The sequence below is a fragment of the Crassostrea angulata genome, chromosome 1 (assembly GCF_025612915.1).
Source record: "Crassostrea angulata isolate pt1a10 chromosome 1, ASM2561291v2, whole genome shotgun sequence".
NCBI classification, from domain to species: domain Eukaryota; kingdom Metazoa; phylum Mollusca; class Bivalvia; order Ostreida; family Ostreidae; genus Magallana; species Magallana angulata.
In genome coordinates this window covers 2,085,672-2,102,672 of record NC_069111.1, presented here as the reverse complement: position 1 = coordinate 2,102,672, position 17,001 = coordinate 2,085,672, and the positions used below count along the sequence as shown (strand labels likewise).

Genomic DNA, 17,001 nt, shown 5'->3' with positions numbered 1-17,001 from the left:
AGCTAATTATATAAGCTAATATTTGCATATTTCTCATTTTGAATTTCCGTTTAAAAACTAGATGCAATAGTTTGTTTTTTAGTATTGAATTTAGGACACACTCTCCCTAACGATAATGGGCTTTTTGTGAAATATTAAACGCACTAAAATGACGTCTGTTATTTTCATCAAATATAAAATCGATGAAAATGAAATGTGGTGATGACGGACGGTGTTCTAAATCAAAACTCTATAGGAAAACTACAAAAAGCAGGGACAAAGTAGACACAGACTTCTTAAATTACAGGTAGGATCAGGTGCCATGGGAGAGTGAGCATCCATTCTCTGCTGATCGGTCTTTCTCGCCTTGTGCTATTTGTCGTAATCGGATAGACGGAAAATCCGTAGAAGGTTTGGTAAATAATAATGGCCTTAAAATAAGTACGAACAACGTTTAGTCAGCATTCGGCCTAGCGGAAGATTGTATTAGCTGACAAGGTTGTTGTATCGACTATAGAACTTACAAAATGATGAATCCAATCGAGACTGTTTATAGTATTGTTTAATTACATTGATAGTCAGTAGCTTGCCTCGTTTCAGATAATGATGATACAGAGAACATTCATTTGCGTATCAAATATACTGAGAGACAAAAACGTCATATGCAAGAAGTAAAGGCACATTGCAACACATGTAAGGACACTTGACAATAGAAAAATTGAATTCATCCCGTTTCTCATTTTTGTTGTTGTTGTTTGGTTACCATTAAAATATTTTTGGTTGTATAAATTGTAAAAAAAGTAATAAGTTTTGATGTTAATGAAACATTTATTATTTCAAATTTTCTAAAAGTTCTGTGGAAGTTGTAAGTATCCATGCCTGATTTATATAGCTTTTTAAACACTATGTAGTACAGTACTCGTGAAGTTTAAATATTTGTTTTTCTTGTACCAATTTACTATTTTTTTTAATGTCAATTACTATATTTTTTATTAAAAGATACAGATTGAACACCTACATCTGCCACCCAAAGTCACTAGGAAGAATAATCGGGTAAATAGCTAATGCCTTTGATGAGCAATGTACAATTTAACAATACTAATCACAACCAAAACAAACAGTACCGGGAAATTTACCAAGAAAAACCGTACTGGTGTCGGAAAATCCAACTTTCGAAATGAAAATAAACTTTTATAAATTGAATTAGAGTATGTTAATGATAGAAAACATGAAATTTGTCCTTCGCCGACATTCAATTGCTAAACCGTTTAAATGTCCTGTACAACCCTTGGAATTTGATATGGATTTTATGGGGAATGTGTATTAAAATCTTTGAATAATCAATATCAAAGATATGTCATTAGCAAAAAATAGCATAATATTGTAGAGTAGTCTTTCCTATTTTTATATCCAGTTTGTGGTTTGGTATAGTTATCAGAAATTTCTCCTGATTGCTGTGTTATGCACACTAAGGGATACACTGATTACAGATTTGATAAATATTTTTGTTCAATTATAATGTTAAATTTAAAACATCTTCATTGATACATAAATTGATGTATGGAATCAATGTCAAGTACGCATTTCTTAAGAAAAGCCCGCTATCTATAAAACAGGAGACATAACACACAACAATATGATACTTTTGCGGTTTTTCTAGTTTTGCGTTCTTGTGTATCTTCATGTACGGCTGCACACATCTGTATTAAATGACGATTTACAACATATGTGTACACAATAGATATAAAACATATGAGTAAGTCATGATCATGACTAATCTCCAGGTTGGTTTAGCTTGATTTTGTGTTGATACTTTCCTCTGAAGTTGCGCTTAGCTCTGCTATATAGTAATTGGGGGCAGTGTTGTAATCCTCACAATCTAGCGGGGGTTTGTTGGTCATATCAAAGTCGTGAGCTGCATCAAGGTATGTGTCGTCTGTCCCATTCTGTCTTATTTTGCGAAAAATAAAAACTGCAAATACGATGAAAATAATGACGGACGCCACCACAGCAATAGAAACACCCACATATAACGACATGTTCTCCGGTTTAGAGACTGTTGGGTAACATTCGCTTCCACAACACTTGACACTGCAATCTGCGAAATATGTGATAAACTGTGATACAAAATATGACATATTAAAACTACCATTGTATGCATTTCATGTAAATATTTTTTTTAACAAATGTTAGATTCATACCATCCTTAAGACACTGCTGGGAAGGACATATTTCCTTCAGGTCACAGAATCCGTCGACCACATTACCATCCTCATCACTCGTACACCAGGAACACCCTGATGTACGGAAACAATCGCTAAAACACATTCATTATAATCGTGTTTAATGAAATCAAAATTGTTTATAAGAGAAGGAAATGACAGGAAGTAGATAAACTCAGAATCAACTAAAGCAAATACTTCATCAAATGAAAGAAAACCCTATTCCATACTACTAATTAAAATCATATTAAAGAAAACCCTATTCCATACTACTAATTAAAATCTCAACGTCATATGTTTACCTCTCAGTTTTTCGACATGCGCAGTCGGTAGGAAAGCACGTAGGTAGGTTCTTAGTTTTGTCCTTTTCTGGTGTACTAACAGACCGTAGGGTTGGTAATTGAGGACTACATGGAACAAAACCTCTCCTTGAAACAAAAGCAACGGAAAACCAATAAGAAACAACACTATTGATAGCTGTAGAATATTAAGTATTAGCAGCAACCTTTTTAATTTCAAACATTTCAAACATAAATCTCATGGAAAAGTGTATTTGTATAATTTGAAGATATATCGATTCTACATAATCGTTTATGATTTTTTTATTGAAACATTCTTTAAAGCATAATGTTTATGCAATTTTCCGCTTTTTTCATGCAGTGTACATCAAATGATTTTTTTTATTTTCAATTGTATTTTTTTAATGAATTTTGTAAGATAAAGGGGGGTAACTCAAAAACCATTTTTATTTCGGACTTGAAGAATTTCAAAATTTGAAAAGAGAGTAATGTGGAAAATGTACCATAAACTTAAATAAAAGCGATACCTGAGTACCTGATCTGTGAAATGCGTATAAATTGAAATAGTTGATTTTTTACAGTTATAGATAGGAATAGCTAATAATAGATCAGTGGACTGCAATCATAGACAATCCCTGATGTTTACAGTATCCGATACACTAATTTATTGAGTCATGATTGTTTAATGCTTTGTTTTGTTTTTTTTAAACATCATCATTTCATTCTTCTATCCATATGTAGATACGTATGTAAAAAGTATTCAAAGTTTCGCAATAGCGGTTAGTTCTGTTTGTCCCTTAACTGAAAAGACGCGATAAGGTCATACATTAAGTGTGTTTGGCATACTTAAATGTCAAAATAAAACAAAAATGATATTAGGATTTACTGAGTGTTTCAGAATATGTGATACAAATACAAATCTGCATGAATTAAACGTTATTTGGCAAAACCCTGTTAATTGTTACTTAAGTTTATTATATCGTTATAAGTTATATTGTTTACGTTTTGAAAAAAAGACAATAACTAACCGCCAACCATCTCAGAAATCCATAAAACAATATACAAATTCAAAGCAGACCAACAAGGACCTCTAAAAAATAGAGATGGACTCAGGAGGAGTAAGAATTCCCTGACTATAAATATTTGGGGGAGGGGGGGGGTGTCTTACCTGTTGATTATGATGTCACAAAATTGGATAATTCATATATGTATTTAAGTTGTACTGATTTTTATCAAACATTAATCTAATAAAAAAAAGACTCTCTCCTTTTTAAAACAGTATAATATTCCAAAACAGACTCAAGATATAAATGTTCCAATTATAAACAAGAAATTACCCGAGAAATAATAACTAAAATTCAAAAAGTGTAAAGATTTGAAGAAAAAAAATAGTACAGTGGCTGTTGTGAAGAGTTGTTGCTTAAAAGAACGTAATCTGGAATTACCTCTTTCAATCTATTGTGTTTTTATAAATAATGCTCAATTTGTCCAAATCTTTTGATTTTCATAATAAAATTTTACATCATATCCAACTATGAAAATTGATTATTTTGAAAAAATCGTTTCATATATTATTAGACTCATGTATGTGCGTTTGTTAGTAACTTGATTAGTTCATTATCACAATGTTCTTACGTGATCACGTATTCATTCTTGCATTCGTTGAAGGACAGGTCTTTGTAACAAAGGCAAGTACACTCTTCAACGCTACATTGTATTGAGTTCGGTGATGTAGAATGCTGTATAATAAATCAAAATAAACGTTGGTTAAGTTAGTTAACATCCAATAAATTGTATATTTTCAATGATATAAAACACAAACACAGTTATTATATATGTGTATTAATGACTTTTTTGTTATAATATTTTAATTTACATAAGTTTAAGATATGAGAGAGAGAGAGAGAGAGAGAGAGAGAGAGAGAGAGAGAGAGAGAGAGAGAGAAATTGCGGATCAGGTCATCAAATCTAGATGTATTGTAATTTTATTTTGAAGAGATGATAGTTCATAACACTAAAAACAACTTTGGTTTAATGCACCTCTGAGTTACAACATGATTCCTCGTCGAGCATACGTCTCTGTTTGAGTATAAGAAACAAGTTAGAGCCAGGCACCGGACGAAGTTGGTACCCCTCTTTTGAGTCGACTATCCCGCTCAGGAGAGAATCTGGCAGCTTCACCTGTTACAATATAAAACTTTTGTTTTTCTTTTGTGTCTTATTTTAGCAGTTATTGTGTTTTTTCTTACATATTTTTAATCTTTATGAATTTATGATTAATGTATCTTTATCATCTGTCCATTAATGTCTTTTTATTGACATTTCTTACCCTGTATGTAAACTGTTCCTTTTTGTTCCCCGTGTCTCTACATGGTTGTCTGTACATTATTCCTTTCTCTATCAGCAAACGGGAAATCCTTCCCTCCTGTAAAAATAATATCGGTACATTTTGTAAGTGGTGATGGATTTTTATCGTCTATTTTTATTTTTAAAAAGCCAATGAAAATGATAATTTTTGTCGTATTAATCACCCTGTAATTTTCTGCGTACATACCTTATATATTAAATGAATTTGTGAGTTTATTGAAGATGTGGTTTCTATGAAGAATGGGTGCATCACAAGGAATCCACTGTTGTCGATCAGAATACAACTAAATACAGGACATTACAACGTAACAGAGAGGTGTTGAAAAACTACAACATGCTGTTACATAATGAAAATCACAGCTTATGATATCCGTATTTTCCACATTGAATTAAATTCCAAACAAAGGAACAAAAATCAAAAATGTAAGATTTTAGATACCATTGGAACTTAATAGTAAATGTCTCACCTGTAATTTGATCTGGCGGCACATATCGGGTATCTATCTTCCAGCATCTGATTGAAGTAAAATATTGAGAAGTCTGTTCCTATCACAGCTTCGAGTTTCCTATCTGGATTGGTCCCCCTGCAACAAAGAGTTTTCAAAAACATTAACTGTTTGAAGATTTAATTTGTCAATAGCTAGGATTCCTTAATTTTCTTATTTGATTACATTTTGGTTATATTCACCCTTGTAATATGGTCTTTGTAAGAGAGATAACCCTTCCTGATCCCCATGAATCTTCATATGGAGCCGACACGACATTAACTGTCTTCTGAGAAACGGTCCGATGATACCTTATAGTGAGATAACGTTAAATTTTACAGGACATATAATTAAATTAATTTACATCATAGAACTCAGAACTTTAGTACATTAGTTCTCGTAGTTAATGAAATTGAAAATAAACTGATTGTTTTTCAAACGAAATCAAACTTGGAAAATTGATTTTCCACTGCTCTCAGATATATTACAAAATAAATCTTAGCAACTCTTTAAATGAAAAAAACACAAGTCAAATTAAATGATTATACATTATTCATAAAATATTTTTTTCAAAAATGCGCCCCCCCTAAAAAAAATAATAAAGGCACCAAACATTTACCTCCCAAATGACGAGTTCCCTGAATATATTGTTTCCCATTAGCATTTAGACTTTGAAATAAATATTTCTCAATACTTACAAAAAAGGAAGAATTGGCTGGAATATTAGAACTATTCTTCAACATACAAAATGTTGTTAAATTTGTCGGCCTTCTTTTGACGCTTTGTCAAGAAAACTTACCATGGTCTGAGTTTGTAATCGTAGTCATCTGTCAGTCGCACTCCTGGGTACACTCTCGTCACACCATTTTCCGTCATGACGTAACGCCACACTAGATACGGAGCCTCCTCCCTTGACGTCGTCGTCCAGAACTTTTCAATAGGATAAGTTAACCGTATGGACTTTACTGCTGACACCTGTTAAATTGTATTCCTGCTTTTTACAAATATTTAATGATGATTGGAATTTCAGAGATACTCAAGCGTATTCCACATTTTTGCTTTAGTTTTTCAGAGAAGCACACGCTGTTTACTCTGTTAAGAATTATATATACGGATTGGTAAAGAGTGTAAAAGCACAAGTTGTTTTGAAATATTACATTTCAGTATTTGTTTGTGCAATGCAAATAATGTAAACAAATGCCATTGGCTCCGCGTATCAAAGAAAAATATATGAGAAGATACTCGGATAATGAATTGCTTCATTTTAATTTTTCTTTTGTCTTTCTTTTTCTCGTGATTTTTTTTATTCAACGAATTGCCTGGTGCCTCATTGTGTCGTTCTGAATCATTTGGTAGTCTTGAGTTTAATTGATGTTGTTTACATTACACACCAATTACATACAGCAACACATTATTCAAATTTAATTTTTATACAAAAAATGAAATACTGAACACCCTGATCAAAAATATAACAATAAAGTTTAATCAAACATAGAACTAAAAGTAAATAAAACATGTATTTAGGGACATTTCGCCGTCTGATAAATCATGTTATATCATGTATATTTTAGATTCTCTTACTTTTAGACCTGGGTTGGTGAAGATATCTCCAGACAAGTAGTCCTTATACTGCTTTACTCTGACTTCTGTTTCCTTGACTCCAGTGTATGAATACGCCTCAATGAAAGCGTCTGGGGAAAGCTTCACAGTAGATTTTTCTGAGGTGAATTGTAAAAAAAAAAATACAAGACAAATATTCAGATAAAATAAAATAAGAACAGTGAAAAAGAGCTTTCTTGGATCGATGAACCAACCTTGAGTAGCATATCGATTGAAATGTCTGCAGAATGGAGCCGGCCACTGGTTCAAATCCCACCGATGGTAGAGAAAGTCTCTTTTGGAGGGTTGAGGTATCGACTCTATATTTCTTACTATGTTGTTTTGTTCCGTTACAATACAAAGAGAAAAATTGCTTCCTGGAGCTATAATCTGCCAAGATACAAGTAGTAGTATCAACTGTACTTTGTCTATACATCTGAACTTTCTTCTAGAGAGAGAGAGTGTGAAAAAACAGAGAGAGACAGAGAGAGAAATAGCAAAGAGGGTGTTACCGGAGTCCAATAAAAAACAGCATTTAGACTTTGTTGGGAGTCGCCTTCGAAATATTTTTCTCCTCTAGCTTCTATTATTGTCGTTTGTAATGTCTTGTTACCCTCCAAGCCCCTGTTAAAAGTGCTATATTGGTTATTTTGAGAGCAGAAGTAAACAACATACCTCATAATATAATAAAGAACTTATAATGTAAGTCAGTTTTCAATATTTCAACATAAAACAAGCAATGTAGAAGAAACCAGTGATTTAGAACATAGAATTGGGCTTTGAGATGATAAAAGTTATATAAATGCAATGTCCTTCATATAATGATATCTCCTATGAAATCATGATCTAAAGAAGTACAATTACTTGTGTGACTGATTCTAAATATTATTTTGAAACAATAACAAAGTTCAATATCAAACAAGATTTCTATGGATTATCAAAAGATTAACATGATTCGAAAAATAAAAATTAAGAATTGTATTCAAAATTGGGATCAGTAAATATATATATATATATATATATATATATATATATATATATATATATATATATATATATATATATATATATATAAGATTTTAAAAACTATTTGATTACTATTTAAACGCTATTACAGTATATACACCAATGCACCAATAATCAAGAAAAGTTAACGATGGACGAGATTGTTGGATCACATTGCAAGTGACTTGAAATCAAATGCCTTATAATTAAATCAAAATATCTACTCGTAGAACATGTTGCAAGGTATACTTTCTTTTTCATGGAGTCGATAACATCTGAAACATCACCAGAAGTCTCAAAATTGTAGATGTTGTTGATGTCCTGTTCCTTTGCTTCTACGTCGCGAGGATCAGGAAGAAGTGGATGAACCAGCGTCCGTTCCTCGCCATCCATAATAAATGCATAGGAAAATTCCTCTTGTTGGAGATATAAAATTTCCGCCACTAATTCACTGATCAAAATGTCTGCGCATACAACTCCAGAAAAAGCTCCGTTAAACGCAATAGGCAGACAACCCGTGATGATTGATTCTATGCAATGAAATATTAAAACCCACCAAATTTTTCTCAACACATCAACAATCAGAAGTAATGTATACAGAGAACAATTCGCCCCGCTTTTTTGTTGCCCTGGCCTTTCTGGTGTCAGCTGTGTTTTATCAAATATCTCAAATCGTCTCTATTACCACAACTGTCCTTTTGCGAATTTAAGACAGGGCACACTCGTTTAGAAGTGTGGAATGACGAAAAGAAACACGGGGCGAAAATAACCCTGTGTACACTACTGGATATCAGAATGCAAGTATGTTCTGATCTTTTAGCTTCTATTTGTAATCATATCTTACCATTGGAGAAGAAGTCTTTGTAAAGTTGTGTGTAGGTGGGGGATAGTGATATTGGTACGCTAAAATAATCGTAGTAGGTACCCATGGCCTCACGAAGGGAGGTGCCCTTATTGTTCGGGAAGAATGTTGTTTTTCCGCTCTAAAATGACCAAACAGAATTGTTTTTTAACATCAGTTCTACCAACACGTTTTTTTCACTTTCATTTCATGATGCATTTTGTACAAATTAACTGATTCAACTTACACTTAAAAATCTGCAATAATTTAGTTTTTTTCAATAATTTTGTTGTTGTTTGTTTAATCATAATTTATCATTCAATTGTATATTCATATTATTAGTGTGTAACATTTCTTTGGTTTTATAATGAACACCCCATTTTTAGGTATCTAACTAATTGAGATTACAAAGAAAATAGAAAACTATTTACACATGTTACTTACTTTTACATATCCATATGAGTTATTGTTCAGTGTCTGCTCTGCCATATTCCTTAATAGTTCTTTATCATCACTGTTAAGACCTTTACAAAGCATGAAATGATACACAAAAACAGAAGCGTAATCATAGCGCACATTGCTATTCTTACATTATTCCATTACGCAAGAATTATTCAGTTTTCGAATGTTTTACATTTTAAAAATTAAGTTAAATAGCTAATGAGGCAAAGAGTTGTGTATTAAATAAAAATCATAAGATTAATAATTATTTTTCTTATAATTGAATTTATATATTAAAGATATGTTTATAATCAAATTTAAAAAGCAAAGGTTGAACACTCTCTAATTTTTCATATCTGCAATAGTCATCCACATTTATTTACTTTAAAGTGTTAATTTTTGCTTTTGACTAAATTGTGGTAAAATAATTGCCATAAAAAACTAGTTTTCATGATTATTGACTTAATGTATCAAATATCGAAGTAAAAATTTATTTTTTCGTTTTCACTTAGGTCTAATTCTTTTTAAAAAAGAAAAGAAAAAGAATTAACAAAAAAATTTACCAACCACAACTACTTTTCTTTACGACATTTAAAATGCGCTATGTCAGCGCAGTTTGAATCAGTTTTTTCTTTTTAATCAATTGTTCCCTTGATTTTTTGTTGTTTATTGCCAGTTTTTTTCCTAAATACTTGTGTCTACCGTAACACACCTGTCTGTACCTATTTTATAGACTGTACATCGTAACACACTTGTCTGTACCTATTTTATAGACTGTACACCGTAACACACCTGTCTGTATCTTTCTTATAGACGGTACACCGTAATACACCTACCTGTTCCTATAGATTGTCTACCGTTATACACCTGTCTGTACCTATTTATAGACGGTACACCATAAAACACCTACCTGTTCCTATAAATTGTCCGTAACACACCTGTCTGTATCTATTTTATAGACGGTACACCGTAATACGCCTACCTGTTTCTATAGATTGTCTACCGTAATACACCTGTCTGTTACTATTTTATAGACAGAACACCGTAGTACACCAACCTGTTCCTATAGATTGTCTACCGTAATACACCTGCTTGTACCTACATTGTATTTTATCGACGGTACACCTTAATACATCTACCTGTATCTATAGATTGTCTACCATAATACATCTGTATGTACCTTTTTTATTGACGGTACACCGTTATACATTAACCTGTTCCTATCCGATATATTGTTTACAGTGATAAACTTGTCTGTACTTATTTTATAAACAGTACACCGTAATACACATACCTTTTCCTATAGATTAAATACCGTAACACACGTACCTGTTCCTGGAGATTGTCTACCGTAATACACCTGTCTGTTCCTATAGATTGTCTGTTCCTATAGATTGTCTACCGTAATACACCTGTCTGTTCCTATAGATTGTCTACCGTAATACACCTGTCTGTTTCTATAGACTGTCTACCATAATACAACTGTCTGTTTCAATAGATTGTCTACCATAATACACCTGTCTGTTCCTATAGATTGTCTACCATAATACACCTGTCTGTACCTATTTTACTGACGGTACACCGTTATACATTAACCTGTTCCTATCCGATATATTGTCTACAATGATACACCTGTCTGTACCAATTTTATAGACAGTACACCGTTATACACCAACTTGTTCCTATAAATTGTCTACCGTAATAAACCTAAATGTTCCAATAGATTATATACCGTTATACACCTGATTGTACCTATTTTAAAGACCATAATACACTTGTCTGTACCTAAATGATAGACGGTACACCATACTATACCTACATGTTCCCATAGGAAGTCTACCGTAATACACCTGATTGAACCTATTGTACTATTTTATAGACGCTACACCGTAATACACCTACCTGTTCCTATGCCAAACGTGTTGATCACAACTCTGTTTTGAAGCGCCTCGTTTTCCTCTCGAATAACTTCCAAAGGATTGCCTTTTTCATTTTGATGTTCTCCTGCACTAACAAACAAAAGGATGTTGTCTGCAAAAAAAATGTCATTGGTGTCAAAAGCAGTTACATACCAATATACATCATGAAAAATTGATCAGATTTCTTATTTCAAGAATGCACTCATAATCGTCAATTTTTTTTACATTGTACGTGTTGTAGAAATAAAATCATGTCATTCAAAGCAGAATTATTGGTGTAGGTTAATTTTTTCCAATTTGAACAACAGTGTGTGTAATTTTCGCAAATACTTTATTTATCAGTATCGTTACGTTCCTTTATTTAAGTCGTTAAGTGCATAATCGTCACCCCATTCTTAACTTATATATTTTTAAACGTCTTTTAAAGCACTAACCTCGGTTATTCTTTTCTGCACTCATATTTGCCTTGAAAAACATAAATGCTTTACGGAGGGCAGCGGTAAAATCTGTTCCACCCTCCCCTACTTGGGAGGTCAGAAAATCTCGGAAACTTTTTGTGGTGGCACTGGTCACTGGAACAAGTTGATTCTCGTAGCATTCTTTCAAGGTTTTTACATCGTCATTGAAAACAATTAATCCAAACTGCCAAACAGTAATGCATACAGTAATGATATACACCAGGCAATTTACAACAGTAACAATTATCTTATTTCATCTATTACTTTTTATTTTCATTTCAATTCACTTTATATAAGTTGAACAAATTGTTCTTAAACATACTGAAATGTCCAGCGGTATTAGTAATGAAACATCGATATATTATCTAAAGTCTTTGATTCGTATTAAAAGAGTGATTAACACAAAATACACTTACCCTATCTTCTATCCCCAAAGTTTCCATTACTGTTATCACAGCATGCTTGGCTTCAAACAGTTTATCGCCCCTCATGGCGGATGACGTTTCTAATACTACAACTACGTCCCTGGGGATAGTTGTGGTGGTGGACACATAGAAGGGTCTAAAAAATAAACATATGCTTATAATACCACACACACTATTTCATACATGTATCTTATGTTTTTAAATGACAGTCTACAAGACAGAGAAAAAAATGTGATTTTGCTATCACTACTTGTAACATTTTTTCTTTTGATTAGATTTTTAAATGATAGTCAATTGAAAAGAGAGAGACATACGAAAGCCTTTTCATTTTCATTTGAAGGTTATTAATGAAAAATGACAATAACAAACTGCCAACCATCTCAAAAATCAATAAAACGAAAAACAAATTCAAAGCAGAGCAACACAGACCTCTAAAAAGAAAGAGGTAGGATCAAGTGCCTAGGAGGTGTAAGCATCCTCTGCTGACTGGTAACACCCGCCGTGTGACGCCGTCAAATTAACCAAAGATCATTGTTCAATAAAGATTCATTAAATAATCCTATCCTTTCGAGTAATTAGTACAAACAACTTAAACAAACACTTTAAACACAATGTTTTAAATCAAACTAAATAAAAGAGTCAACTTGAATTGAAATCAAACACCATATGAATAATAAAAATTGCATCAAGTTAGGTTACTCTCTTCAGCAAAACATTCTTTAAATTGAGGGAATGATTGAGTTCAGTAAAGATAGCTATCAACCACGATATGGGCAAAGCTAGAGCTCTCATAGATTGCTCTGTTTTAATTTCATTGTTAAATTTCAATTGTCCTCCTTAAATCAATAGTGAATTAAACTTGTTGTTACAATTCAAACAAATACTTCAATACCATTCGTTACAGCAAATTAAAACATTATTTAGTTCATTTCACTGTCTAAACGCTGGGACAACAATATTTTACATACCTGAATCGAGGATCGTATGTATCGCAGTCTGTCAGCTTGGTAGCTGGGTAATTAATGTATAGACCAGAATTCAATCCAATATACTGGAACTGTAGGTGTTTTACATCAAGATTTGATTTCATGACTGCCAATACTTTAGAAGATGGGAATTTCAGATTCTCTGGGATTACATAGGATGGCTTACTGTAGCAATTTTCTTCTTCGGACACCTTCAATTAAAAAAAAAGTATTTAAAAGTAATAAGTGCAGCTGAATTATCATACAAATACCTAGATGCAAACCAAGAAATAAATCTCATTTATAATTTTAGATTTTATGCTTTGCACAAGTAAGGGTACATATATTAACCTGTGCCATTTATACAATGAAATGATAACTGAAAAATTTGGAATGATGATCAGTCTTCCTTAATTAAATCATAATCATTAAGTTGAATTAATAGCACAGCTTTATCCTGTTTGCCATATTTCAGAAAGCGTAGGTTGATAAAAATGTTAAAAATAAAGCAAATCACAATCAAACATAACTTGTAGTTTTATGCTGAGTTAGAGAAAGTTCTTACTTGAGTTCTGAAGCGGATGTTTTCTTGGTAATTTCCGTCCACACAGCAGTCATGAGGGGCCTCAATAGACGACAGCTGGTCCTCCTCTACAGCTTCCTTCAGCTTCTTTAACGCATTGTCCACTTTAATCATTCGCCCCCCGATTTTACCTGCAATCTTTAACACCATTTCAACATTCAACATTATATAAAAACAGAAATCGAATAGTTTCGAATAATTGTATTTAAAATATAATTTCGAGCTCATAGCAAAGAATTAGTCCTATTATTTTTATTGCAACAGAAAATTAATGCGTTGGTTCATGTTAAAACAAATGTGGGGGTTTTTGTAATAAAGTTGACCTGACCTCTCGAACTTGCTTTTTCCCATCAAGCCTCGTTTCCTGGTATCGCATCTGGTTGTACTCGTTCTGGTGATAGACAGAGAAAAAATGTTTACAGATACAATCATACGTAGAGGAAGGCATAATCACCTCTAATTTATCGTAAATTATTTTCATTTCATCAATTTAAACATCAAATATTTCGATCAATCAACCAAAAGTAAAATAATGCTTAACAAGTTCATAGTTACGTTACAAACATATAATGACCATTATCAACGTTGAACATAGAAGCTACACAATAATGAATTATTTTTGGACGTCAATAATCGTCGATTATGTTTATTTTTTATTATAATGCAAACAATAGCTTTGATCAATTTTGAAACCTACTTGTCAAACTGGTATTTAGAAGTAAAAAATGATGATTTATATTTTGGGGCAACCAGAATATATGTTTTATTAAAATAGATTATAAATTTTAACTCATTTAAAATACGCATAATAAAACGAGCTTTAGAAAATAAGGTTGAAGGTATATCAAAATAAAAGAAATGAACCTAACCATTTCATTGATATATTTCTTAGCACCGTTAGATTTTATTTTCAGAACAAAATTTTAAAACATGAGGCAATAATTAATGGGTTGGTTACGTTAGTATTTAATCAGTAACTGAACCTGCAGAAATGACCATCCAACTGAATCTGCCACTTTATTCAACTCATTGGCCAGAATGTCCCCGCTGATCTCCTGAGCATTCTGTTGAACCACATGTTTCACCACAAGCAGACAAACCAAAAGGTAACGGACTCTCATGTTTTACTTCTTTATTCATCAGAACTCACAGTCCAACAAAGTTTGAGCTGACAGAGTTATAATAACAGAAAAAGAAGAGAATATGACTGGCGCAATCCATTTTATCAATATAAAAATTGATGTAGATTTCTGATTGTATGATTACAAAAAATGGATTAAAAGATATTTAACTCATATGAGTAATCCGAGTAATACTCATCTCCGTGCTACTCATATTTCAATATAGTTTTAAAGATGAGAGATGACTCTAACTCATTTAATGCATTTTATATGAAAAATCACGATAGTGTCGAATGTCAACTCGAAGCGAGTGAAAAAAAATTTGCTGGAGAAAGTGTTGAATTCTTCCTTAATATGAATTAACTTTTCAGATGAAAGGTATTTACAGGCTCAAGATAGTTTAGTATGAATAATTTGACTGTTATTTTCGATGCAGCTTCAATAATTTTCTCCAAAATCGTTTCAGAGCGATTCTGCAATTTTTTGCTACATTACGGGTATATGGGAGGCATTTTAACCGTGGTATAGGCCTGTCCCGAGACACATTTAGATTATTCTAACTAAGCAGAGTGTGGTGAAATTAATAGCATTATTGTAGGCTTAAAGCTTTATTATGTAAATGGCAACAATACGGTGTGTCGATGTATCTATTTCGTAAAGGTCCGACATCATATATATACAACGTCAACCCGTGCACGCACGGGTCAAAATCTAGTGAAATTTAAAAAAAAATAATGGGCTAAAACTTAAAAAAATTAGTGAAAAATAATTATAACAATACAACTGCATTGTTTTGCTTGAGTCAAATAAAATGCATTTCGAAAGAATTACATGTCCGAACTACAACAGTGAGCCAATATACTCTATCGACAAATGTACCTTATCTTAAATAAATGTACTGGAACAATGTATTATCAATACCTCTTCTGATTTTAAATTTCCACCTGAGTTACTCAGTAAATGTCAATGGTTTAAGCGAAAAGCTATTTCTTCAGACCAAAATAGATTTTTTTTAACGAGTAAAATGCTCTTGATGGAAAATAATGCTCATAAACTGTAAATAGGCAAAAGAATGAATTTATCTGCAGGAACATTTTATGATACAACAATTGAACCTACCGACGTGGATACATAGAAACAGTACCTTCAGCTGTCAGCGGATATCCACCCCACAGCCCTTGCTGACTCCTAAGGTAACAACTCTTTGTGAAGATTTAATTTATAGATATACCCTTCGTGTTGTTATTTAGAACCAGTTCAACCATGAAACCATTCAACATAAGTGAAAAAATTTACTGCGTTTTAAAAATGAAAACGATTTCAAAATGGATATCCGGGTTTGTTTGTTTTTTCTCTATAAAACAAGTGGCTTGCTTTCTTCATTGAAACTGCAATTGCTGCACTTACTTAAAAACTTACAGATGCCAAATAGACTAAATTATTTTTCAATACATAATGACAATATGAAAATAGATTTTGCTGTGACAAAACTAACATTCATAAAGAGATGCTATAAACTGGAGGGTTTTCAGCTTTAATGTTATGAGGTCTAATGTAATACAATTCTTAGAGGTTGCGAATATTATAAAAGAGACTTATAAAGATAATCTATTGGGAATAGTTTTTTTCTGCAAGTGATGACTAAAGAAGTTGTTTAAAATCATTATTCTTAATTTTGTCATACCATAATCATTTGATACCGGTGGTAGGTTTTGTAATGGGATTCACAAAACAAAACACATAGTCAATATTAGTTTATCCATGTTTTTCTATGATATTACTTAAATATAAAACAAGTTCAGCAGTTTTAAGAATATCTTAACAACGATTTTTTTTTAATATTTGATATCACTAGTATGTAGAGCAAGGTAGCTTAAAAACCATATCTATTTATAATGTGTGTACTGTTCACCTAATATTTAATGAGCGATTGTGCAGGCATGCATTCAATGCTGTTTTGTAAATATTGACGGGAAATACCCACGTTTCCCCAAGAACACACATTAGGTAAAAGATTAGGTGAAACATTGTATTTGAATTTATTACCTAATTATGATATTATAGGGACACTTAAACTTAATGTAATTTGTTTTCTTCTAGAAGTATTGGGGGTTTTGAAATGAATAATACTACAAAAAGTCCCTTTTTACATCTTAATAGTCTAAAGATTTGCAAGCTATGATCTATTGGCGCTTTCTAATTGCTAAGCTGTGCTCATTGGATTTGCTTTAAACCTAAACCATTCAAAATAAAGGCCAATAAGTCAGAACAGTCAAAGATAAACTTATAAAG

General features: G+C 32.2%; 1 protein-coding gene across 2 annotated transcripts; it reads right to left on the bottom strand.

The window, feature by feature from the left end:
- Nucleotides 1-523: 523 nt before the first annotated feature.
- Nucleotides 524-15,978, bottom strand: LOC128181196 (VWFA and cache domain-containing protein 1-like). Of its 2 annotated transcripts, none has more exons than XM_052849505.1 (24): nucleotides 15,854-15,978; nucleotides 14,572-14,756; nucleotides 13,917-13,979; nucleotides 13,571-13,726; nucleotides 13,009-13,217; nucleotides 12,032-12,176; nucleotides 11,592-11,799; nucleotides 11,141-11,269; nucleotides 9,242-9,321; nucleotides 8,801-8,939; nucleotides 8,210-8,486; nucleotides 7,464-7,575; nucleotides 7,167-7,341; nucleotides 6,934-7,070; nucleotides 6,152-6,327; nucleotides 5,556-5,663; nucleotides 5,335-5,451; nucleotides 5,055-5,151; nucleotides 4,830-4,925; nucleotides 4,541-4,681; nucleotides 4,136-4,239; nucleotides 2,504-2,629; nucleotides 2,181-2,296; nucleotides 524-2,077 (listed from the first exon to the last, which is right to left on the bottom strand). In XM_052849505.1, the coding sequence occupies exons 2-24, from the start codon at nucleotides 14,707-14,709 to the stop codon at nucleotides 1,770-1,772; spliced, it is 3,357 nt and encodes a 1,118-aa protein (XP_052705465.1). In that variant the 5' UTR covers nucleotides 14,710-14,756; nucleotides 15,854-15,978; the 3' UTR covers nucleotides 524-1,769. The 2 variants fall into 2 exon arrangements, with proteins under 2 accessions (XP_052705465.1, XP_052705473.1); XM_052849513.1 differs by having other exon boundaries at nucleotides 15,829-15,916.
- Nucleotides 15,979-17,001: the final 1,023 nt, after the last annotated feature.

Coding starts and splice junctions, on each gene's coding strand:
- LOC128181196 (XM_052849505.1), bottom strand. CDS start 14,709: ATGAGAGTCCGTTACCTTTTGGTTTGTCTGCTTGTGGTGAAACATGTG. Junction 13,980..14,571: donor TTGGATGGTCATTTCTGCAG/GTTCAGTTACTG, acceptor GTCTATCACCAG/AACGAGTACAACCAGATGCG. Junction 2,630..4,135: donor AAGAATGAATACGTGATCAC/GTAAGAACATTG, acceptor TTTTGTTTCAAG/GAGAGGTTTTGTTCCATGTA.